This window comes from Clinocottus analis, unplaced genomic scaffold (assembly GCF_023055335.1).
Source record: "Clinocottus analis isolate CAN_PGR_092001 unplaced genomic scaffold, fCliAna1.0.p SCAF_13, whole genome shotgun sequence".
Taxonomy (NCBI): Eukaryota; Metazoa; Chordata; class Actinopteri; order Perciformes; family Cottidae; genus Clinocottus; species Clinocottus analis.
In genome coordinates, this window is record NW_027175854.1 from 8,539,132 (window position 1) to 8,566,234 (window position 27,103).

At 44.0% G+C, this 27,103-nt stretch overlaps 1 protein-coding gene across 1 annotated transcript in view; it reads left to right on the forward strand.

Moving 5' to 3' along the window:
* Positions 1 to 563: 563 nt before the first annotated feature.
* The window catches only part of si:ch211-196i2.1 (collagen alpha-2(I) chain), a 77,851-nt gene continuing 51,311 nt past the window's right edge, over positions 564 to 27,103 (forward strand). Inside the window, exons 1-4 of the mRNA XM_068574196.1 lie at positions 564 to 687; positions 23,286 to 23,433; positions 23,521 to 23,679; positions 25,195 to 25,387. Of these exons, the coding sequence (XP_068430297.1) occupies positions 564 to 687; positions 23,286 to 23,433; positions 23,521 to 23,679; positions 25,195 to 25,387 (624 nt within the window). The remainder of the gene's footprint in view (positions 688 to 23,285; positions 23,434 to 23,520; positions 23,680 to 25,194; positions 25,388 to 27,103) is intronic.

Consider the following 27,103-nt stretch of genomic DNA (forward strand, 5'->3'; position numbering starts at 1 on the left):
ACTATGCAATAGAGGTTTCCTTTGACCTTCAACTGACAGACCAATAATTTACTGAAGTAACTGACATTGGTGGTTTAGCTGCGGCCTCGTTAGTCTCGTGCCGCAGTGATGGAACATCCAAATGTCTCCTGGAGACATCAACCATCAACCACCATGACCAGTCTCTCGAGTCCAAAAGCAACCAGCTCAGCGGCTAAACGGGGCGGAGGCCCTGCAGGATTTTAATTGGTTCCGCCTCACGGGAGAAGGGCGGGGCCAATTTTCCCTCGTTTTGGCGCTCGCGATGCGGCTGCGGGTCGGGAGGAGAGAGGCTGCTGGAGAAGAGGAGAAGGAGGGGGAGGAGGAGGAGGAGAGGTGAAGAGGATGAGAAGTCACTCCCTGCATCGCACTCCAAGTTCAAGCCAGAGTGTTCTTCACTTCTGAGTAACGAGACGCGCGCTTCATTACAGCTGGACTTTCATATCCAGAGCACATGCACGGGCTCGCCCAATGTGCACGTCGTTAAGTCTTAATTGCAAAGGTGATTTAAAAGTTATATATATATAAAAAACCCTCTCTGGAAGATGTTCTGCGGGTGGTTGAAATGGACGCTGTGCCTCCTCGGGCTCACAACGACGAGCTGCGCCGCGCCGGACGACGCCAAGGTGGATTTTGGAGGCGAGTCCGGCTCCGGGACGCTTCAGACAGGTAAGAATGACGCACCACCTGCGGAGCTCCACGGCAGCAGTGTGCACATGGGGTTCATACAGGAGCCTTAATCCTCCTAGTGGGTAATGTAGTTCATGTACTATGTAAAATATGCTGTGTGAAAGGCAGTCCAGGAGCAGGAGGTATGTGAGATAGAAATATATATATATATATATATATATATATATATATATATATATATATATATATATATATATATATATGAGCATCCATTAAAAACATTTAAACATAGTTTTTTATATAAATATTCAATAACATATAAGTGTAAAGTCATAAACTGAATTGTACAGATATTCTATATTAAATCAGACACTGATGGCACAGCGCTGTGTGTTGCATCTTTTTTTCAACCCAAAAACTGGTCAGGGGTACATCACTGATAAAAGGTTGAGAGCCACTGCTCCAGAGACACACAGACGCTGGTACATTCTGCTTGTGTCGCCGTGCGTCCTGCTTCTCCTCTTTGTCCTGTGCAAACTGTGACTCTGCTGATGCACTTATAACAATAGCAACACATCGTGTGTGAAGGTAACACAACAGCTGGCTGGCTGGTGCATCAGGTCAGATTGTCTCAGCTGGAGCTCATTACATCATATGCTCGGTGCAGTTTGTTTTCCAGATGGGAATCTTCCTCACCTCGTCGGCTGCCTCTCAGATACTCAGATCCCCCGGCAGCTTCACTCGGTCCATCTTCGATGTTGTAACTGTTTTTAATTTCATGTCTCTGTGATGTGCGAGTGAACCCAAAGCCCACAGCGTGGACCGAGTGAACAACTTAGTTTGGCAAGCCGTGGAGACCACAATGAAACAATAAGACTTTTATTTTCACTGGCGGGCCGATCGCATTTAACAGCTTTATTCAATTGCTATAACAACTTCTCAAATTAAATACAAATAAGAAAAACACTAATTAAAAATGTTACTAGAGCACACTTGTTATTGAAATTTAACATTAACAAGTCTGCTGATAAATGCGACGCCCTGACAGCAAAAGTCAAAGGTGTTTGATTAATGCTGTTCCCACTAACTAATTCAACTCCTATAAATGTCTTAAATGCATACTACTGCTGTTGCCTCTCCTCTCAGAATGGACCTTAAGTAGCCAAACCCTTTCCATCAGTTTGAGCTGAGATCTTTGTATGTCCCAATAGACGTCCACAGTGGGAACACGCACACTTTGATGGATAAGTTTCCTTTAACGTTGCCGAAAAGCAATGTTTTTGACTTACATCATGTGCACAAAATGTCTTCATTCGGCTGAAGCACATGTGGAGACTGAGGCCTAAAAAACTCATCCGCAGTTATTAAAACGCAAGGAATGCTTCCTCGCTGCCAAGCAGACTTAGTTAATCACATCATTGTTTGCGGCAGCCAGCTCTGTTGTCTGTCTCATCTGTGTTTTTCGATATCTGGACCTACTTTGTTTTGTTGCTTTTAATGCAGAGGCAGCCAGATCTTTCTGAGCTTGGTCGGAGTTGTTAAATCCATGACCTGTTGGGATTGATCTTTAGATTGGAGCTGCGCCAGGCGCCCCAGAGTGTGTCATGTCTGGATCCAACAGCACCACACGTAGTTTATTCTCCAGTTTGCGTTTGATCACTATCGTCTGCATGCTGGAGCCCCACCAGAGAGCCAGACAGACATGTCAGAGAGCAGGGAACCAGCTGAGAGGTTGTTCGGCTTAGACCCCGGTGAGCGTGTTGATTGGAAGCCACCATGTTGAATGTTTTCACCGTCTGTTTTCAGAGTCTTACTGGAGATGGCCAGAGTGCGAAAGCCTTGTGTCAACTTTCACTGGGTATCACTGGATATGATGGTTACGTAACACCGCTGGGATAATCTTCATCCGTCCGCTCTGTTGTCGTTAGGTTCCCTTCGCTGATTTTCGCCCTGTTCCAGATGTCCCCGAGCTCATTTGGGGGAATTCGTGATTCCTGCAGATCCAATTTGTTCGAAACAATTCGCAAATGGTTCGAGCAAATCATTGGTGTCAAGCTGTCCTCTGGCCAGACTCTGAACCCCAAAGTGCTCCAGACGCCGAGGGCCTGCTTCTAGGTGGCAGCTCCCTAAACATCGATTAAATCTATCACCCATCTCTCGGTGAGTGGGAGGCAAAATTGTGCAGCGCTCGGCGTAAAAACACCGTGGACGTTAACCATTGGTTTAGTTGGTGAAGCGGTTTCGGTTGTTCTACCTTTCATCAGTTTAAGATTAATTCCAGTCAAGTGAATCATATTTTTGACTTTGGATTTGAAGATGAAACTATTCTAGGTGACTAGGTGAAGCGATCCATCATCCAAGATGGATGGTCCCCACCGCACAGCAGGTTAATGCATCCTGTCCTATTTTTGTCAATGCCAAACCTCTTCTCCTTATTCATGCATTTAAATAATACTCATATTGGCATGGTTTAACATAATTGTACCAATTAAGAACAAAGGTAAAGTGTGTTTATTCAGTAGTTGGGTGTAACACCTTTCTGGGAGCCTAGATAAGAAAGGATCAACTCAAACAGTAGTAGTTCAACCTACCAAGTCACCTCCACTGTGATCTGATGTGCAAGTCACTCACGTTCATATCTGAACCTTTTAGGACTGCAATGAGTCACATAGCACTCCTTTTCGAGGCATGATGAACTGCACTTATTTACGTAACAACATTAACCCACATTTATCTGTTCTTCTGGCCTCATTGTCAACCAAAGCTCGGATTTGACTTTGGAAGCTCTGTTTTTGTCTGCTGAGAGCAGTGTGCACAGGTCAGCCAGGTGGGAAACATATAACTCAGAGACCTTTAATCCATCTGACATGAGGCTCATTATACATCTTGCAGACAGTAGCCAAGCTTGCATCCATATTGAGTGCAAATGTGAGCCAAATTCCTCGAAAAACATAAAATCCATTCACTGTCTTGCATGTCCATTTGAAACTGGGTGCAACAGTGAGAATTCTCCACTTGTGTGCCACACGAGTCAGCCACATCCACACACGAATCAGCCACATCCAGTTGTGACGTGTCGATGCCATATATCAGGAATGGCTCCTTGGGACCTCTGACCCCACGAGATGGGTGTCCCTAGAGCGGAGTACGCTGAACAGCTGTTGGGAAGAGGTTTGTGATTAAAGGAGGTGTGCCTGTGTCTGAGTGTCTCCATGCCTCAACATCACTCATCCACTCACCCATGCTGCCTCAGCTGTAACACCGTCTTCAGAAGTGGGAATTGCTGACTGACCTTCTCGACCTTCAGTGTGAGTGTGAGTGAAACTCTCGCAGTGAAAGGCTCTGAACTGCGTTTCAAGTGCACACTTTGGGAGTTTGGGAAGGCATCATTTCACAGACTGTGCTAGATGATCCAACTTCAAAAACAGTTTCGCCCCGCTAGCGTTGGGCCTAAAGATGTCTGTCTGGCACTTTGAAACCCCACAAAAGAAATCTCCAAAGCAACCTGCCAGATTGCCTTGAAATTTGATGTGGATTTCATCAAGAGGACGCTTCCTATTTACATTTAAGTGGGATCCTAACTAAAGCTCGAAAGAAACTCTGGACAAATTATTAAGCAGCACTTTTTTTTTTTAATCAAACACTAAAGTCTTTTTTTTAAAAATGTAAAAAGCCTTTCTCTTTAAGGTTTTAGACGTAATGAATTTTATGTACAAAGTGAATTTCAAATTCAGATATAACACTAAAAAATGTAATAGAAATGTCTAGCAGGCACACTATTGTCTTTATGTTTTCTAACTTTGGCGACGACCATTGTGAAAGGGAATGGTTGTCGTTTAAATTCATTTGGTCCACGTTGTAGCACTTAAGGCACATCACCAAAACTCTCAAACCAGATCAGAAACACAGTCCCGGCCACTGCCACCCTCATGCTTTTCCAGCAGGTTGAGCTAATGATGTCATTGCCAATATAAAGCCAGATCCACAAGCAGGCATCTGCATCCAATGAAACATGATCCCGGGCCTTAGTGCTTGGTGAGCCCTGATCTGGGGCCCATTAGCCAGCTTTAACCAGGCAGAGGCCCACATGCCTCGGCCTGCGTGGTGTAACATTCCCCGCAACACAGACAGACTGGGTCATCGGCATGGTCTGGAGGAGTGGAGTAGGTCACAGCTTGTGGTAAGCTTTGTGTGAACAAAAAAAGCGGGTGGAGGAGGCTAGGTGCAAACCACATGTTGGATCAGAACCTCCTTCATCGTCTATAATCTCCTCTCGAGCCAACGAGAACCAGATGGCAGATAGAACGGGCTGATAGTGCTCCGTTCCTCACATGTTTGCCGTTAAAGATGAACAAAAGAAAGGGATTTAAAAAAAAAAAAGAATTTAAAAACATTTACTTACCGTACCTCTGTAACGATATTGTTCTTTCTTTTCTAAATTTGTCTCCCATCGGTCAGTCGCCGCAAAGAGCCTTGTGTCGGAGCACGCAGACTTGTGTGGAAAGGGCGATTTAATTATGTTTTGTCCCGAGCCTTGCTGTTAGCGGTTCCGCTTGACTCAAGCGCTGAAGCACTTCCTTGTGTCCGTGTCTTTTTTTTGTAACTTGCAAATGTTAAACACCTGCCTCGTGGTGTTGAAATGAGGGCTAATGGTGACTGCGTGCACCTGGTGTCACAGGTGAGTTGATTTGAAACATTTTCCCATGGAAGTACCATGGAGTTATGATGACTCGAGCACTAATGTATGTGCATTGTCCTTTTTTTTAATGAATTACATCAACACAGTTGAATTACATCAACACCGTCAACTCAAAGACATTTTTAAATATCACAGTCTGAATAATCACAGGATTCTGGCGTTTTTTTTTTTTTGATGGCCTAATTCCATTTAGCGTCGTGAACTTCTGGGTCGATGGTATTGTTTGTGCTTTTCACTGTCACACTAGTTAGGCCTCTTGATTAAACTCTGAAACATCTGGTGTCTGGTTATTCCTGCACATTGGCCTCTTTGCATGTGTAATGGTCACTATGATGTTGGCAAAAACAACAGTCATAGTATGACATGTTTGATGTTGATAATTAATAATAGTAATGGCCGTCAAGACCAATTGATTACTTAGGTCATGCATATGAGCTCTTCTAGAGCTGCCGCAGGAGGACAATGTCAGGGTGCAATAGGTGTTTTCGTTTCTGTCACATTGGATTAAATCCAGTAAACAAAACTATCAATGTCCAAATACCTCGTGTAGTTCACTGTTTAACCCTCCGTGCAGCTCGTCTTTGTCCTCTCCGGTCAGACTGAGGTCAGACTGGAAGCCACACCGACTCACTGTCGCTTCTGGAGGAAAAAGTGGTGTTCCAAGACAGAACGGGCCGGGGATAGCTAGTTAGCATGCTAACTTCAATAAATATGTCTGCAAGCCAGTTCATAGAACTCTTTGACACTTCATCTTCTGTTGATGAAGTTTTAAACTCAAATTCTGGCCGATTTCTCACTTACTGTTATCGTTTTGATTGGTTTTGTCAGAGGTAGCTTTTGTTTCGAGGCTGTGCTCTTGTTTCTGTCTCTCGCGGTTTTGGCTGCATGGTGCGTTTTGTCACGTCGTACTGCTTGTCTTGTCAAAGTGGAAACCAGGCTTGGTTGCTGGCTCTGAACAATGGTTCCTGGACCAGAGGTCTCAGTAACGACTCTTGGCATGACTCTGGCGTCGAGTGTCTCGGACCCTGGCAGGCATGCAGACCTTAATCTGGTACCGTTGGTTTTCAAAATAAGCAGGGGCCTGACTTTATTTGGCAACCATTTGCCCCGTGGGAAACGTTTAAACTATCATATTATTGTTATTCATCATGAAAAAAGAAAGAAAAGAAAGTCAAGGTGGGAGCCAGGAGGCCAGTTTTACTGCTGCAGCTGTGACATGTGTAACCGCCTTAAAACGCCTGTGTTCCGCAAAATAGATGCCAGGTGATGCAATGTTGTTTCATACCAGTGAGACACACACACACACACACACACACACACACACACACACACACACACACACACACACACACACACACACACACACACACACACACACACACACACTTAATTCCTACCCTTGCCACACAGTTTTACCTCGTAGTTAAAGGGCCTTTTTTTAAAATAATAAAATCCTTGTAACAAGACAGACCTACTGTTCAGCTGACCGTCTGCGTTCTGGTGACCTCTGTGTGACATCAGCACGCTGTGCTGCTGCATAGGGAGTCGCCAATATATGCCAATAAGGCCCCTCTTTAGTTCATCATAGATCCATCTTTTTTGTCTATCTCTCCTTTCTTTTGTTAGCTGTGCATAACTGCTTCTATAGGACAAAGGTCTGAATTTAGAAAGAAAGAACCCAACATGCTCAGGGAGAGGAGTAGGTCTTTTGGTTGAATGGATAGTGCGATAGGTTGAAATGAATTGCCCTTGACATGTTCTTAAACGTCCTCCATTATGACGAACATGTGCAGATGCTTATCTTTATTGGTTCGGTGGAACGTGACTGATGACGGACCGGAGGTGACAACTCTGTTATGACTAACACAACTAGAGCTTACACGATACAGCCAGAGGGAAAGACACCACATTTGTTTTGTTATCTTTCTTCTTTTTTTTTCGCCACTCTTCAGCGGGTGAACCGTGCTCTGACCTTTTGAACTCCTATCAGCCGTCGTCTGTCAGGACCCGTTCTACCTGTTTAAGCTTTCGTTTGCTCTAATGTGATTGATTTGTTATGAAGTCTCGGCTCAGTCTGGTGTGTCGCCTTGCCCGCTCACATTTTCGTCCAGACTGCGCGAGGTTTCGTCGGGCCTGGAGGGAGGGGTTTGTTTCTGCGGAGTCGCTTTCTTTATTCATCGCCTGCATGGCACTGTGCCACTCTAATCAAAACAGTTTCCCCTGAAAAAAAAGACATTAAACAGCTTTTGGTGTGTGCTATGTGTATGAAAGAGGTTACCGCTGTGGAGGTTTGTTGGACACTTTAGGCTGTTCTGTAAGGGTTATAGTGGTAATTTTGGCCTGCTTTATGGTCTGTTTTATTCTAAATGGGAACATAATTTACAAAATGAACATCACGCTGTATTGAAGAAGACTTTAAAATAGCGATTAAGACCATAAACTCATGTTTACAATGTTTACTGAGGGAATAGATCAAGTAGAGTCATTTTCTTACAGACTTCTCCACAATCTGACTTGTTTTTGCAACCAGAGGAGTCGCCCCCTGCTGGCCATTAGAAAGAATGCAGGTATAAGGCACTTCTGCATTGGCGTAACCTTTCAGACTCAGAGGTTGCCGTCTTGTCCTGACCTAATTTTCTCAAAACAAGTAAAGACAAATGCCAGTAATAAAAAGGCAACTTGTTCAGTAGAAATCAGCTTTCAGGAACCTTTTAAAACGTTAATACTTTAAGTTAGCATATAATGATTCTTTGACAAACATCACTTTATCTGCCATTAACATGGACACTTAGCAGAGCAAAGACTACTATTAAAGCCATGCTCTGCAGTACTTTGATGCCAGCTTTCAAGAAACTGCCTGATCCATCACTGTCACTTCTTCTGGCATTAACTATTCACACAAGCTATTATCCTATTTGTATAATTAGAAAATGTTTCTTTCATCGTGGCCTATGACCTCATGTAATGGCACAATGTAATGCACCGTACAGTAAAAGTACATCGCAGCGGCATGCACAGGTTGACAAAAAAAAATACCTGTGAACAATGAACAATGGAAAGACAGTCGGAAGCACACAATGCGGCGGATTGTACTTGTACTATTTCGTCCGCTCAGTCGGCAGTGCATTCTCAAGAGACATGAGATTGTACGTGCGCAGACTGACATGTTTCAGATAAAAGCTCAGCCAGCTACATTCCTGTCACACTTTCTACAAGCTTAATTTACATGCATACAGTATTAACCCCTTTTACACACACACACACACACACACACACACACACACACACACACACACACACACACACACACACAAAGAGTAGAGGAAGGGACAGGATGCCAGTCGTTGTGTGTTAAGCCAACATGGAGGACTTTAGTGAAATTAAACTTAATGCAACTGTGATTTGACGCTACGACCCATAATGCTCGTCTGTACTCGCATTAGAATGATTTGACAGCCTATATGCTGTACTGTCACCTGTTATGAGCTCTTGGGACTTGATTTAGAAAAAATGTGCAATTAATTAGATTACAGACACACACTTTGATCTGATTGATCCATTTTATTGTATTTTTTTGTTGTCATATCGCCTAATTAGTTATCTAGTTTTTCATTTATGAATGTGTGGCAGTGCTTCTCAGACGGATTCCTACTTTGATAACTAGCTTTTGGTTACTGTTTTTGTCTCGTGTGCCAAATTTGTTGGAGAACGTTGGCCAGCGTGAAAACATGAATGGGGCTCTCAAGAGTCGGTGTTTGGTTTGTCTGTTCCGGGCTACTGTAGAAACATGGCGGCCGGCTCCATGAAGAGAACCCGCTGTTTATGTAGATATAACCGCCTCCTTCTAAGGTCACGAAAAACACAACATATATACAACATATATATTAAGAAAACTACATGCTACACACTGGCCCTTGAAGTGAGGGTGACCTGGTTCCCATGACCCGGCGGTGTTCTCATCTCTCCTGATTAAGTGAGAGTGAGGTAATCTGCTGTGGTCTGCGCTGCTGACAGACATATGGAGAGGGAGACACCGGTATCTGCCGCTGGCGCTGGCGCCCGCACAAACAGACATATGCCTGTCAGGATATTTGATTGTGGTTGCCATTTCCATGCTCCAAGAGTTTTCATCAGTCTAGAATACAAAACGGGTCAGTCTGAGGACTTGCTGTACGTATGAGAACGGCAGCCCTCGCTTCCTACTTCGCGAGTTGGACTGTTACATTTTCTCATGTTCAGCGTTCTCACATCGTTGAAAGCATATATCTTCACTGTTTTACCTATGTCAGAAAAAAAGAGGATTTTTGTTGTTTTTCTCGTGTTTTCTGTCATCTATTAAGCTGTTATTAATCCCGCCCTCAACTGGTACAACCGCTCAGCCAGTCTTTGGTTCATTGGACACCTATTTAGTAACCAACTCCTCTGAACTTGACTCTCGGAGGGTCAGGATTCATACAGAAGGCCATTTGACCGAGCTGAGCGAGTCTTGTAAAGATTTTACAAGAGTTTTTTTTTACAAGCACTTACATGGCTTTGTCAATATAAGTGAGGTGTTTTCTCACCCCATCCACTGAGGTCTGCATGGTAACGATGACCTGAACAAGACACGGCACTGGTTACGAGGGCAGTGTCGACTTTTGAGGTCAAGCGAGCTCAGTTGGTCAGTCACACAGAATACTCTTTTCTTAAAGATATTTGTTGAACTGTAAATTGCCAATGACACCCTGCTGAGATCAAATCTTAGGTTTAATGGAAAGGTAAACAGCTATGTGTGATTTTCACTATTTTCACCATCTTAATTTAGTGTGTTAGCATGCTACTATTAGCTAATTAGTAGAAAACACAAAAGTACAGCAGAATCTGATTGCGGTGTCCTTAGTTTTGCAGGTCATAAACCAAAGTGATGGTAAAAAATAATTGATCTGGGGATGAAGAAAGCAAGTATTCAGAAACCAATCTTTGCGGACATCAATTTAATATAATTGACAAGACATTTTCACGGCTGCACCGTTAGTATTATTAGTATTTAACACAAATCGGGTCTATTACGTGCAATGTTTCACTGGGGCGCGTTTGCCACATGAAGACAGGCACAGTGCAGTGGAGATGTTGCACTGTTTGCACAGAGATGACAGCAGCAGCATTGCTCTGCCAGTGGTATGGTGCCGTTCCCACACACCGATAGTCCCGGATCCTGTTTAAATGTGTCACTGTGAAAACACATTCAGGGTCGGGCTTGAAAACGAAGGGTGCTTACATAGACGTGAAACATAAAGCAGAGTAGATACAGTATCGGTGATGCGATTTGAAAACGCCGATCTGTTTTTCTGCTGTGGTTACACTTTCGGGAAAATATATCAACAAAGTCAAGGAAGCTGTACATTAAGAGTTAATTTCATTGCGTCAAGAGTGTTTGAAGCCATTAACGTTTCCTGTGGATGGTGGCCTCTTTAGTCGGAAATTCCCCCCCGTCCCCTGATGTCTCGGTGGGTGCTGGGATCTGGTGGTTTGTCTTTTGTCCAAAACACGTCACGTTTCACTCCCTGGATTCCCACTCCAGTTGAGGCGAGTTTCTCTCCTGCCGGCTCATTACCCGAATCACCAACTCCCCTCGGTCCTCCAAAAGCCCCAGTCTCTGCTTTCCTCGTCTCATGTAGAATATAAATTTACAGGTCGCCCTGCCATCCTCACGCTCTGCGGATTTATTTTTCTAACCCGCATGTACTGTGGGACACATGCAGCACAAAGGCCTTCTCCCGCCCATCTGCTTGCATGTTCAGCCAACGCATTCTTCATCTGGCTGTGTGGTTCTATAAATTGCTAAAAGGCGGTCAGAACATGTCCAGGGAGTACACAATCATTCATATGGCGGTAATGAGCATGTAATAACAATAATTGTCTGCTATTCCTACATTCCCAAAGCCTCATTTGATACCTAGCTGGATATGGTTAAAGACCTTCTCGTGTTGCTTGTTGGACACGGGCCAGTGGATTACCACAGGTGCCATATATGTGCCAGGTCGCTCCGGCTTTGGGGACTGACTGTTTGCATAGTCAACTTCTCCAGATGTACTTGAGGCTCGTCTGTGAAGGCCCTCTCACCCCTTTCATCTGCTGTGCAGCCTCCGTACGGTAGGTGGGGTCCACGGAGGGATCCGGGCCCCCGGAGCTCGATGTGCATTGTGCTTGTGAGAAATGAAATGTCTCTCAAGCGACGCAAACTGTCAGGTTCACATCTGTGAAAACATGCAATTCATTTTTTTGCTTTTGTGTAAATCTCTGGACTACAACTGTGTTCACTTCTCTGAACATTATTTGTCTCGTACTGCAGTTTGATGAGAGCTGCAATTTATTCATTCTCACTGTTATTATTATCATCTCAGCCAGGAGGATGATGCTACCGGTGTGATGTGTGCAGGGTGTTTGGCTATCAGCTGTTTGATACCAGCTTTCAGATCTAACAGTACACACACGCGACTGAGGACTCTGTGGCCCAGACGGAAAGATCTCAGCAACCTCTGGATTGATTTCCATGAGGTTTTGTACAGATGTTTAGTGACTTTTGACTTGGAATGTTGTAAGATACATACATAAATGTAGTTTATCAAGTAAAAACTGAATGTTGTTTTGTATCTTGAAATAAAACGAAACTTTACGGGCTACTTGAAAAAATCAAAAGTTATCATTATATTTTTAACTTGAAGTTACAACCTGTTTTCAATGCTCTTGAAATATTGTTTATCTATTATTTATATGCCCGATTTTGAACATTTGACCCGCAAATCAGTGCTTAGTATATGCATATTGCATATGTTTCTTTGTATGTTGCAAGTAAATATCTGCAATCAGTCTATATAATTCAAGCTAAATGTGATAGATAGCTGGCTATACAAAACCTTTTAGGACTGGGTTTTAAAATGCAGGGTGAGGAGGACCTGTCATATCGCTGTATATCAATATGTCTTACCTTTTGAGCTTTTTACATTGACTGCAAAGTCCTCTTTGATTGTGTCACATCAATGCTGACCTTAACCTCAGAGACCTGGGAGAGGTTCATCAAGCTTAGCAGGGAGTGGAACAAACCTCTGATGGATGGCCTGGATTCCCCACAGACACACTGACTCACCACTCTCCCTTTCTCCTGCCCTCTGCCCCCATGTCATTCACTCAGCGTGTGAAGCTAATGTTACACTGCTCTGAGCTATCTCATTTGGCCCAGCAACGTCTCAAGTTCAGTGCCTGTCTGTACATTAAAGAAAGGAAAGATGAATGTTTGACATGAGTGACACATCAGCCTGCATTGTTTCAACGTGCAGAACTACCAGCAAGCACTGCGTGGCCATAACCGTATCATTAGTGCTATTTGTGCCGGCAAAAACAGCAGGGAATTTAACCCCGAGGGGCATGTTCATCAGTCCATCCACTTCGTTCCGTGTCCTCTGATGAATGTATCTGCAGGCGAGCGGAGAAGCAGAGAGGGGCAAGTGTTGACTGGTGCTCTTCTACGTTTCCTCTCCCGAGAGGAACTTTTTTTTTCCCGAGGAAACTGTCTAGCATTGTTTCTGGGAAGCTGTTACGTGTTCAAGGCTCGAGCGAGTCCGAAAAGCACGGCCGTTTTTCACCATGGATCCATTGTGCCGTAAAATGGCATTCAGACACTAACACAAAATGTTTGGATTAGCTGCACCCTTAGGTCATGCTTAAATATTATTCACCCCAAGAGGGGAAATGAGAAAATGTCCGAGGGGGCTCAGCAAGGTTTTGTGGAGAAAAAAAAGGAAGTTTATTATTCTTATTTTGGTTTTCCAATAAGTTTGTGACGATGGATTTTCTGTTTTCTTTAAAACTATGAAATCTTTCAATATGGTGTTATTACAAATGTTAAAACTGACCACCTTTCAATGTAAACTTTTTTCTTATCGTGTTATTTTTCCTTCAAAACAAGTATTTACCTATTACTCATCCTAAATAAGATAAGCAATATTGCGCTACAAAACTCTCACTATGGTGTCTAGCCATGCTGATGTTGACCTCCACCCCAAATACACTGGAGGTCATATATAATGACTAGTAGCTCTGTGAAGATGTACTACACACAGAGGAGATATGAGCTCAATGTGAAGGCAACAGGTTTATTATGTGAACCATCTCAGTTCCATGTGTTAGCACGGCAACATTTTGTAAGCATCTGAGGGGAGTACTCAGTCATTACCCAAAGACACATTGTGATTTTGACCTGACGTTTGAGCAGATGAAAAGTCACTTTGATACAGTGACTGGAATCCATGAATGTCTGTACAAAAGCTTGTGGCATTCTGTCTGGTCTGTTGAGCCATTTCACTGGATCAGTGAGGCTGTGTAACCTCTGGTGCCGTCATAAAGTCTACTTTGTGCATTGAGCATCACACAGGGACTCTCCCTCCCCTTGTAACGTTTACCTCCGTAATGTTACATTTACATTGCTGATGACCGGCTGCAGTGTTCTTAAGGCCTCTCTTTGAAGAGAATTACAACGGCGGTTAAAGCGGGAGAAAAGCGCCACAGGAAGTTTTTACTTCTCTGTCAACCCTCCAGGACCACGTGATTAGTCAAGCTGGATACATGCAGCCAGATAACTAGTCCCGCAGGCTCTGAGATGTGCTTAGAAAAATAGGAATATACTGCCCATATTGTCAGTAGGAGTAGACGGGAGTAAAATATACTGTTCCCAGAAGTTCACGTTATACATAACTTATTATAATGTGCATGTTGAATACCTTATACTCCCTACTGATACAACTCTGGTTTCAATCTGTGTCCAGACCCCTCCTGTTCCTCAAGCACTTGCTTTCTAACATCATTCCATGCTCCTCATGGCACTGTAATTACCCCATCCAGAGAGCACACATGTCCTGCTTTTCCAGATGAGGAAATGTTGCTGGTTTTTCGAGACAAGCGTCCATATCTCCTGAGTTCACACCGGCTAACGGCATAGCTGTTATATCCATTCGGTCCACTTAATTCCCTCCGTGTGCTGCGTTGGGCCCGAGGCCCAGTTAACAAGCCTGTCTTCCCACAAACACAGATTTTACATAAACTCACTTTATCCTCTGTAAGGGACACCTCTGGAAACAATATCCAAGCGCCGGATCTCTCGCTCTCCTAGAGCCAGAGCTCAAGAAGTCAGCAGTGTGGGGCTGGACGGACAGGAGGTTGTTCCATTAGGGTGCTGCATCTGTGACTATTTCACAACCAGCTTAGTATGGCAGTAGGTGTGCTCATCACTCGAAGCTTTCTTGACGACTGACTGATTGAAATGTTTAGGAACGCCGAGTTTCTTATGTTTCCTGTGTTCACCCCGACTTTCCGTCTCTCCTTTCCTACTTATCTGGCCCGGTGATTTCCCGCTGGTTTTCCACCAGTGCAGGTGGAAGTCTTTAATCTTGTGCCTGTTCGGGCTGCCCCGTCAACCAGAGCAAAGGCCCAGTAATTGTACGAGCGCAGTAATAGAGCTATCTGTCGGCCCGTCTCAGACTATTAGAGTAATGTGATCCCAACCACAGGACGGCGTGACAGCCGGCTCCGCTTCCCGCTGATTACCGCTGCTGGAGGGCGGACAGCCCAGGGGTCAGTGGTGGGCGGTCTGAGTTTGATTTAGATTGGAGGGATGTGTTATCAAGTCCCTGTGGTTATCGCTGCGGTAGCCAGCCACCAAGAAAACACTGGGTCTCCGCAGACAAAGGAAAAGCCCTCTTACAACTACAAGTTGCTCTGGAGGAAGGTCTTTACAACAAGACAGACACACTGACCCTATGGCTGGTGTGTAAAATTGTCCCTTATGTGTTTACAAATACTTTCCCATTTCCACATCAAGGGGACAGAAAAAGTCACGAGTCTTGATGATGTTTCTCCACCAGTTCCTCAGAAGACGTCTCTCATAGCGCTTGTTAGATGGGCTTAAAGACGGTCCGCTTTCTTCACTAGTCAGTTTAAATGTGTTTGTTTTTTTGCTGCAAAAGTCAAGATCAAAGAGATTAGCAATTACACAAAAAGACGTGCGTCTCCTGTAAGGCTAACATCACAGCATATACACAAAAAAAGACCAGAGTACCGGAGGCAGTTTAACTAAGGGCACATTCATTCACTTGATTCATCTGTTCAGGTACACTGATGTGGCTGTAAATGGGGCTCTGACAGTAGGCTTAATGTAGGTTGTACAGTTCAGAACTGACATGGGTAGGATGGATGAGGCGACTACACTCAAGCTGAAAACATGCTGTAAATACATCATACAGACGGTCCAGTAATGGTATAAATCACTCTCTCCCTGTGCTCTTTGGACCCCTCCAAAGTCCTAAATCATCCTCTCGTCACAGAAACGGTGACACACGACGACCTTCAGTCTCACAGTTTCCAACAATCACTTTGCTCAAGCTGCTCGGTCCAATATCCACGATGAATTATTAATCCCTGTGAGCTCCGTCCCCCTCGGGGGTCGTCACGGTGCGCAGCGCCTGGAATAACGTCTAAACAGTCAAAACGCCCGCCTGCCCGCGTTTCAGAAGGAAACGGGCAGCTCACACTCACTGTGCCGCCGAGGAGCACAGCCACTCAGAGGTGAAACAACATTCAGTGTCGTCCTGGATCAGTGGCCTTCGCATGCAAAGTCTGACCCCCGTTGACTGACGGCCTCACCTCCATAACTATTAAGGATCCCAGTGGAGCAGCAGTGTGGGACACTCCCAATAAAATACTCTCTTTCATCCTGTGCGGCTTCATTCTAATCTAAATAAACAGCAGGTTATGTCCCCTATTTGGTAGCATGTAATCCAAAACGCTAATTAATCTGGGCCAAGGCCAGATAATTGTTCCACACTCAGTAAAAGCACGCATAACACATGCAACAATAATAGATCTAAAACTAAAATGTAATTGGTAATTTAAATGCTGACAATGTTCACGATGTATTTTGACCACTTGTTACTGATCTCTGATTGATTGATTAGGTCTCTGTTTGGAGCCTTTTGGCAGAATCCGGCTCCTTCTTACTAGTTTTCCCTCCTTTCAGATTGAAGGATTAACTCAGAGCGGGTCATCAGCCAAGCGCGATAATCAGCTCAACTCCACAGAGAGTTACGAAAATAGAGGAAGTGCAGACTGGCTTTATTCGGGCCCCATGCCATCCTCCGTTGGCTCATGTTATACCTGTACTTTGGTACCCGCTGTAACAGTCTGACAGCACGTCTGTAAGCTCCTTTCACATTCCTCTGATGTCTTAGCCAGAAGAAATTAGTTCAGTCCAGAGAGGCGTGTCCAAAGCTTGATGCTTTGGGTAGGTGTCATGAATGTGGACCTCTGGCCTCGTTCAAGTCAATTCCAAAGTAAATCCTGCTCCGACTGTGGTCACGTTCACACCGAAGCATCATCCCTCTGGAATGAGAGTATTTAGATGATTGAGGTTTTCTACTCAGTAAAATACAGAACACTCTCTTCTCTCATTATGTAAAGCAGTTCTGGTTTTAAACCGCTCCATCTGCTGAACCCTTCAACGAATCACTGTTCTGCTGTCAAAGACATTTTTTATTAAACAACCCTACGACAGCATTGTGAGACGGTATTCTCTTGTTGAGGCCGATGAGGTGGGCACAGTCTGCGGTTACTCAGACATGATTGGACGGATGCTTTGTGTAGCTGGCAGCTATACAGTTTGCCGTGCGTGAACAAGAGTATGTTATAGTGGACCTCATCCAAAAAACCATCCGGCTACACTGCCAGAGCGCACACTAATTGCGGCTTTGTGTTTTTTTTTTTGTTAGTGGATACAGGTCTTGATTGCGTCAGTCTGCCAGCTGTGTGTATGTTTGATGTACGGTTTGGGCCGTGTACCTGAACGCCTCTCACCTCTGCAGTCCTGTGTGGATGAAAGGTGTGTTTATTGAGTGCTGCGTTGAGGTGTGTGACGGTCTCACCAAAGTTGCCTCCGGCAAAGGAGTTGATACACAGCTTAGCGTTGGTGCTCCTGCATTTATTACACCATCGCACTGATAACGCGACGTGTTGTAGCCACAGTATCGAGTTGTGTCTTGTTTAAAAAACTTCTCAAAAGTGATTATGTTTTTTCAAAGGCTGCTGGCAGATACCAATCATAGGGTTTATTTGAAGCCTTCTATTTATTGTGTAGCTTTATTTATTGAAGTATTCTTGCGAACATTGTAAATGTTAAGATTCAGAGATAAAAACTATATATTTTTTGCCATGTAAAATGTGCAACATACTCGCATTTCACTCTTTTTCTCACATTAGTGTCATCAGTCTTTTTACACTGAACCACACACATTCCAGTCCAACGCAACTTATGACTCCAGTGTACCCTTTGTAGCTGTGTTTAGAGAAATAATCTTGTGTTTTGTGTCACCTGATCGTCCTTTACAGAAACCTCTGCTCAAAGTACTTCAAACTAAAATCGGTCGATGGCGATCGATGGGCCGCCGATCGGCAAACCCTTAGTTCTGGCAAAGTTGCTGAAATTGAACACAGTGACGCGTTAATTAAACGGCCCGTTAGCACTGCAACTCGCCATTATTGTCGGCATTAACCAATTAATCTGCTGGTTGTAACATGAACCGTCCTCTCCTGTCTGTCATCGAGTGAATCCACTTATTGTGTCTGATTTACCGCTTGACTTCCTGTTCCCAAAATCCGTAAAGGTAGAAAAGAACAAAGACACTTGTGCATGTTTGCGTACCTGCAGACAAAGAAGCATGTCCAAACAAGTCGCTGTGGAGGCTCGATGACACTCCTTCACACACAAGCAGTACATTTATTTTAAGTTACTGTCCAATCATCTCAATAAGGAAGCAGGTAAAAAACATTGAGATAATGTCCTTTTATTGGCTGTTTTTTTATAGCAAATCTAAAAGCGTCTGTCGATAGGTCTACTTGGCGCCTTGAATACAGAAATCATTTAACAATCAGACTCTTGGTTGCTTTCTCTGACATGTGGAGCGAATGATGGAAATGATGGAGTTCCATCGTGCAACGCTGAATGCATGGGAACCATATGTTTCATAAACACACAATCACTCAGATGAGTTACGTATGATCGTCCTGCCAGAGAGATTAACTCTACATGGAGTTTAAACTCCAGGCATCGTGTACATTTCTGGATTATTGTCAATGAGGAAAAAGTAGTTGGCGCCATTTTATTTAACACTGACTCTGATACATCGTCAGACATCCATTGTCGACGCCCGCTGAGCCCTTCCACGCGCAAGTAAATCAAAGTAGTTCTGGAGAGTCATGGTAGTTCTTGAAGTGGAGTAAACACCAAACCACTGGAGCCTTTTGAACGCGTTGTCGGCGCGTGTCTGGAGCGGCTGTTTTATTATTGCGTACGACAACGGTGGATCATCATGAAGGCCGTCCATTTGTCACACAGATGATCACATTCACTCATCAGGAGGCAAGGGAGGGGGTTCATGGAGCGGATCAAAACATGGCATGATAACCAGGAACGAACCAGATGCTCGACAGCGAATGGAGACGATTAAAAAACGATCATAAACAGCTGCTGTCTGTTTGTGCTTTTCAGCGCTCTTTCTTTCTTCAGCCATGGTTGGTGATCATCATTTTTCTCTCTTCTTAGAAATGAAAACCCGTGCAGCATATGATATTATTATTATTATTATTATTATTATCACAGGCTTTTACACGGAGAAGGTTACTGTCTTTCCTATACAACCAATGTCATAGGTAGTTACTGCTAATTCAATAATTGCATCATGCTGAAACACTAAACTAAGATTTTGAACGTGGTAAATAATAAACCTTGGCATCAGCATTTTCACGTTGTCATTGTAAAACATAGGAGTCGGACAAAAACATCTATACAGGATTACATTGTATTACTTCCTCGTTTTATGTGTTTTCGATACACTTTCTACACAAAGGTGCTCTTCATCTTTTATCCCATGTGCTGTGAGAGCTCCAGTGAGGAGAGACAAAGTCTGTCTGACTCTGGGTAAATAGAACAAATAGCTACATTACATTAACGCTGAAAGTGCTTACTGTTCACACATTTCTTCTGATAAAAGACTCCGACATCTGTTTCACTTTTGCCACAAAAAAAACAAAAAACAGGCATGACTGGCAGCCCCCCGCCCCCCACACCTCTTTTACCCCTTTATCCACGTTGTAGCTGCTTGATCCTTTGATTACAGTGTTGAAAGAACAGCACATGAGTGTGTTTTTAAGTTTTGCTTGAGGGCACAGCGCTGGCACAGGAAATGTTCTTTCATGAACACTCCCGCACAAGTGAAGCTGAATAAAGACCATCGGAGCATTAGAGCAGTACGTGTGTGTGTGAGAAGGTATCCCACTATAAATTACTGCTCATTGAGACACACTTACCTTCATCAGGCGCTTTACACGGCTTGGTAGGACTCTGGAGGCTGTAGATTTTCTGTGATTAATGTTAATGTCGTTCATATGGTCCATTGCACTTTGTAAATTGTGCGGCGCTTGCGTAATTGTGTGCAGAATGAACATCTGAAACATACAATCCTGATGATTTCTCTATTGTGGCGACATATCAATGTACTATCAGTGTACTTTATTGATAGTATAGTATATTATATTGTCTTGGCTGTGGTTTTACGGATGTAGTCAAATGTTATATGACACAGTTAACAGTTACTTTTGCATTACCTGAGTGATTCAACATCCAGGTGTGTGGCTGTGACTGGAGTAATAACATGTTATCATACCTACCTTCATGCTTTTATGTGAACGTCATATATTGCCCCCCCCCCCCCCGGGTCCCATTTCCCTTCCGCCTACGGTGAGTTTCAGTGACTGAGCAGACGTGATGTGCCTGCTGTCATCTTTGAGAATCTGTTTCTCTCATGTAACATCAGTTCCTAAAATAGAAACATAAAGATTGATCAGCCATGACAGGAAAAAGCACTAACGATGTCATAACAGATGATCCCGCTTTACTGCTTGATACAGCTGTGAGAAATCACCGTCCCTCTAATTAATGATGTCTCACCTCAAGACGTTTAACTGCAGATTGGAGTATGTTCTCATGTAGACTTTCTGGAACGACAATTACTATCTATTAGGAAGTCAAGAGGGACACGGCAGAGGCCGGGACATCTGGACGTTTAGTCTTCGGTATGAGTAAAGCTAAAAAAGCAAACGTGAGTTATATAGTTTTTTTGTGCTCAATGGTACCATGAGACGGACCTGGAAGTTGTAATTCAAGGGTTTGTCCGGCGCTCTTCCCGGGGACTCGGCGCCCCACCCACCTTCAAACTCTGCGTTCATTTGGACCTCTACCCGCAAAGGTTCATGACCGCATTTAACACGCTTTTACTCGCTGTTGTGGGGACAAAACTGACCGACAGACAGAAATACAAACATCTCAAACGCAGAAAGAAGAGTAATCCCATATTATTCATTACTCAAGAATTAGTTATTCTCTGGTGTGTGTGTGTGTGTGTGTGTGTGTGTGTGTGTGTGTGTGTGTGTGTGTGTGTGTGTGTGTGTGTGTGTGTGTGTGTGTGTGTGTGCAGTGCTGTCCTAGGTACAGAAACAGCGAACGAGATCTATAGTCTTAACAAAGCCAGGCTGCAGTATACTTATTTATTAATTTCTTGATAGGATTACAAATATGCAAACTTGTTTGAAACGGCTTTCATATAATTTACTTGATGTCAGATTTGAATCCTTTTATGGACAATAATAAAAGTATAATATTACATAATATATTATGTAATAATATAATCTGAGCCCTTTTTTCAACATAAGAACTGAATTCTTGTTTCCCCGATTAGCAGACTATTTGACCTTCACAGTCCTCACGGCTGTTAACTGAAGGTCAAACGTGTGAAGGAAACCATTATTCAAATTATTCCTTCTCTCCGAGCTGTTCTCCTCCATATATCTTTTCAGGATTCCCGGCCGGTATGTTGGAATGTTCAGTGCGAGACCAGATTTGTTCCCTCGCTGCCGTTCCTCGGGGCAGCAGAGTGTGACCACTCAGCCCTTTAGTGATTTGTCTGGTGGTGCTGTCAGGATGAGTGTAAATAGCTAATGGCGCTAACGAACACAGGGAACACAGGGTTAGTCTGTCTATATACATATATATATATATATATATATATATATATATATATATATATATATATATATATATATATATATATTGTACATCCATTGGAAAAAGTCCCGAGGCAGCTTCAGACATGTTCATGGATGTTAAATCCCAGAGATTCATGTTTTAGTGCCACTATTGTAATCTTTAGGCGCCCTGCCGCTCATGTAGATCACACTTACAGGATCCGTGGCTCTTTGCTCTGTCATGTTTCTCCGTAATGAATGACATTGACGTTTGAGTCGGGAAGGATCTCAGTCAGTTCCCACACGTTAAAGTGTGGTTACCGTCAGTACACAACAGTACCAGCTTTTGCGTGGTGAATCACTTCTTCCTGATATGATGAAGCGCTGTATTCATAATCCTCAGGAGGATTAGTTGAAGAGCAGAGTTATTCAGTAAAAAGCCCCCTGTGGACAGGCCATGATGAATGGCTCTTTACCTGCTCCCATGGAGTCAAAATAAAAGACTCTCCTTTAACTAACTGCTAATGACGCAACAACAAAGAGGAGTGGGCAGTAAAACCGTGTTTAGCAATGTGGGGCACAAAAGGTCAGAATGATTCTAATCTTTGAATAGGATGGAATTTGTAGCGGCCACCGGCAGCTTTTAAATGCAAAGGCCCCGTAAGTCTTTTCCCCCGCTTTTCAGGAATGCCATCAGTGCTCTGTGCACAGCATGTTCAGGTTTTCCCTGAGTGTCAGCAGAAGAGTGATTTGGTTGCTGCAGATGGTTGCCGTCTGGCTTCCCTAATCTTGAAAAGGTGCAGAACAAACGCGTGTGAATGGCCAAAAAGTCTGTGTAAGCCAGAACATTACACCCACTACTGATCAAGAAGGAATAACTGATTTTCAAAACCACGGGCTCGATTCTGCGGATGTGACAGCGGCCATTCTTCTGGAAAGACCTTCCACGAGATCAGCTGCAGGGATTTGCTCCCATTCAGACACGAGAGCGCTGGGCTGCCGTCACACATCAGATGTAAAACTCCAATCCTCCTATTCGCTGAATGCGGGGAGTGTGTTGAGTCCGCAGTAGTGGGGACCGCAGTTGATGCTGGCGGAAAAAAAATATTCTAGCGGCCCTGTAGCAAAGGTTGAAACTAAATTAAATGCAACCTGATGTCACGCTGCAATATCCAATCAAGTAACCTCCAATCATAGCAGAAGAACGCTCTCGGGATCAAGAACCTTGTTCACCACGTGGCATTGTCGCATTCTGCTGTTTACTCGCAAACTGTGAAGGTGGAAGAGAGGCCGATCGCCTCTGCGATGACCTTTCCAAAGTGAAGTTTACAAGATAATGTCACACAAATTTATGCCATTTTTGGCTTTGTGTACCGAGGCACTGACATGTTGGAACAGGGAAGTGTCTTTCCCTATCTGCTGCACAATGCTGGAAGCACACTAAGATGTCATTGGATGCTGTCCCCTCATTATTACCTGTCCTTGGGCGTGGCAATGAATCGGAAAGTTAAAGGAGACCATCATTATGGACGTGATGAGCATGTTTTATCATCAATTAGACAGGTAGGCGATCACTTGACTCCCTCTCTGTCTGTATTGGGAGTCAGCGTGCTGTCTCACCCGGTTTCTGCAGGTACATTTTGTACCAAAAACTAAAGCTAGAGCAAATGCTTGAAATACGTACGTACACAGTAACAAAGGTACAGTTTTGATCACATAGATCACACATTGTGTCGTGGACATTTGTCTCAAACTGGGACTGGCAAAACAACACTGTGCTTGAATAACGTAGTGCAAATAGCTCAAGCTGTGCTTTCTCCTGAACGTCTCGCTACAGATGAGGTGGACGTTCTGCAGGAGCTTTCCCTCCAGGTGTCCAACAGCAGCAACGCCTCCATGACCGCGGATGGCAGCAGGTGTCCAGTCCTGCAGGTGGGACAGTACTCCACCTTGGCTCTCCCTCTTCAGCAGCTCCTCGCTGACGGGTACGCTTTCATCCGCCAATAGGAAATTCCTGCATTTCCACTGTGTGGTATCTATTTGATGGATATGGTGGGTGGGTTTGTGTTTAGCTTTGCAGATGAGTTCAGTGTCCTGGTGCAGCTGAGGAGCCCTCAGAGAGACGAGCGCAGCGTCTTCACCATGCTCAGCCCGGACAGCAGCGTTATGCTGCAGCTGCGGATCAGCGCCTACGCCATCATCTTCATAGGAACACACCAGCGACACTATGAGTGAGCACACCGCTGGTTTTTTAATTTGTTTTTATTTTACGTTTCCTTTCCACAAGCAAATTGATACAAATGCAAGTTAGGCAAGTTTTGAGTGTTGAAACAACTTCGGCAGATTTTTAAAAAAAACAACAACTTTTATTCATGAATAATTGGCTAAAAGTGCCTAAAGTCTACTTGTGAGACCCTTTTTTAAAACAAAAAGGTGATAAATGATATCTTAAGGTGAATTTTATGTCCATTCATGCTACTTGGCTGAAGTGTATTCAGATGTGTCAGGAAGTGCAGTTGTTTGCGTCATCACATGTGCATTTGTTTTAAGGATTCATTTAGCTCCTCTCTGCAGACTTTTTGTCTTCTTGAACCACAGCGCTCAAAGCGATTCATCAAGACAGGATAGCAGACCCAACTGAACCAACGGATAGACACACACAGATACAACTACCTACGACACTCCTACTTATCTTGTAGTGTCGACATATGTTGGATTTTGTAGTTGGCTGCCGACATGTTTCCATTGGCTGTAAAGTCCACCTCTTCACCTCTACAGGGCGGTAGTGGGTTGTTTAAAATAAATATTTTAAGATAATCTTTTTGGAAGCCTTTTGCCTTTTAGTGGATAGTACAGCCGAAGATAGACAGGAAAGGGGCAGAGAAAGGGGACGACATGAGGAAAAGGGCCGTGGCTCGGATTCAAAACCGGAGATGTAGAAAGAAGAAGACTCTAGTGTCAATGAGAATAGCTGCTCCATCGTCAAGGTCAGTCCACCAAGTGAGCCTGGACCAAGGTTTTTTGGCATCACATCATCCGGAAGTTGTAATGCATTTGTTTTCCAAAGTTGCAATTTCCCACGTTGTAAAACTTGCTTCCTGGCCGCAGAATACAAGCGGTATTTAAATGAAATCCTTTGCATTTGGGCTGGCTTAGTGTTAGCCGCCATACGGAGCTACATAGGACGGCTGGCTTCACACGAAGCCTCCCTCACCTGCTGTTTGCGTATCGCGTTGAAATATCAACACTCTTTCTCCGAAATTGTAGGCTGCGCTTCTAAAGCGCCACTGATTGATATTTGTGTGCATTAAAGGGGAACTCCTGCGATTTATAGGAAATACTACCGCATCTGGGGGACATTTAAAAAAATCTTTTGGTGGCTTCAGAGGAAGCTTGAGTGATAAAATAAAGATTTAATGAGGATTCTGTCCCACTGATTTTATATTGTATCTAGCCATGATGAAAAATAACAGATAAGCTGTGTTATCATACACACATAGATCTATATCTTCCAGTCCAACAAACTATCAGCTGCTGCACACCAGCTGCCCAGGCTGCAGCCCCTTAAAATCATTGCATTCAAACTGTCTCTTGACCTGTTTGAGTAAAGGAAAGTTTTCAGATGAGAAAATACTTTCGCTCAGGTCGGTATTCCAGCAGTCCCAAGACCCAAACCTGAATGGAACTCTCCTGGATGTAGTCATGTGACATGTGAGTACATAATGGCCCATGTGCCTCTCGGCCAGGTTCCCAGTCAGCGGCCTGGCGGATGGAAAGTGGCACCATGTGGCCGTCAGCGTGTCTGCCAAGCGGCTGGCGCTGTATGTGGACTGCTCTCTGCTGGAGAGCGTGGACTGGGTCTACCAGGGCATGGGGATCAGCACCGACGGTCTGCTCATGATCGGAGGCATCATCGAGGGCTTTGAGACTCCATTTGAGGTAAGGGGCTTCAACGCAACTTCAGTGATCATAAAGAAAACATTAGGACACACCAGAGCCGCCCCGCCTATAATAATCAACCCAACACCCTATAATCTGTTCACTCAGTCCGCCTCGTTTCTCAACAAACATTTACAAAATGCCCCAAATGCCTCTCTTAGAATTTCGGTATGTCGCACTACATTACACGTGTGTGTGTAATAACACATATTACACGACCAGATGGTTGTGCGATAGCCAGACGATATTTAAAACAACTGTTGCCTTGTAATAAGCCACATCTGGATCGTCCAGTTCATTTGAATTTAGTCCGAAAAGAGAGGCTTGTCGCTGCGGCACGCAAACACTCACACACACACGAGAGAACACACAAGTAGATGTTTCGGCCCCGTAGCCCTTTCCCACCGCGTTCCCCTTTTCATCACAGACACAAAGACGCGCAGCCGATAATGCTTGTTGTTTTTATAAGGTGTGCGTAGAAATCCCTGCAACCTGCTTTAACCGCAACCACGCCTACTTCCCAAGCGGCAGCGTGACGTCACACGACAGAGGAAACACTGAAGAGTGTTTAGACAGAGGATGAGTTCAGCATCCTCCCCCCTCTCTGTTCTCCAGTCGACATAGAAGGCAAGGCAATTCACTTTATTGATACAGCCTAAGCACATAATTAGGGTCGTCCTCAAAGAAAAAGTAAAGATATTTAATATCTAAAGATTTGTCGATGTAATCGACAGAGCTGTAAAATGAAGTCTCTCCGCAAATAATCAGACAAAAGCACCACTTTAGATACTCTTTAACATAATCATAACATTAAAAAGACTATAAGCATCAAAAGAGGTCTTCGTCCACTAAGACCAAAACAAGGAACTGGTCTAATCCATCCACTGATCAACCAAGAAGAGGCAGACCAGTAGTGTAAATCATGTAAAGTTTAGATGTTTTGCTCTATTGGGCTGCCTCATCTTGCCTGGTTCTTGGAATAGGCCTTAACACATTAAAACAGTCATTTAACATTTGTGTTGGATGCACCTGGCTTTGCATTCTGGTCCCAGTTACAACCAGCCCGAGGACCAGAGCGGGCAGTGGTTCTGCATCACAACAGGGGATGAGGGGCGAGCATCTGGATTTGTTCTTAGCACCAGATAAAATGGAAATTCTTCGTTGCCTCGACCGATTATTTTACAGAGCTCCAAGGACGGAGCGCTCCCACTCTCAAGAGGTGGCGACAGTCTCGTCTCTGCACCATCTTTTGTGTTTGGCATCGCTAACCCTCACATGTCATCCACTCCACTGCAGCGCAGCTGGGGGCGCATTCTGCTCCATTTTTACATGGATTCATCTCAAGAACAAGTTTGGAGTTGAATATGATTGCCATAGTTTAAAACAGGTTGTATGTTTTTTTCAAAATAAACAGAAATTATGTTCCGGGCATCTGTGTTTGGTTTCATAGACAGCTCTGCTCCATAAGTCATGATCAATCGCCACGAAAATGAGTAGAAATGATTTTCCCATATGGAAATATGCAGCAGATGTGTGTTGAGGGGACATGTGTAAAGTCTGATCCCTCTCTGTTTTTAGGGAGTTTGTGGCGGAGGAGCCCGAGGTTTTAGTCATTTGCAGAATACATAAAACGTTGATTCTTTAAAACGGCAATTCAGTTCTGCATTGAATTTCAAAGCAACATTTCTCAGATGGAGTTTCTTGAAAAATGTTTGT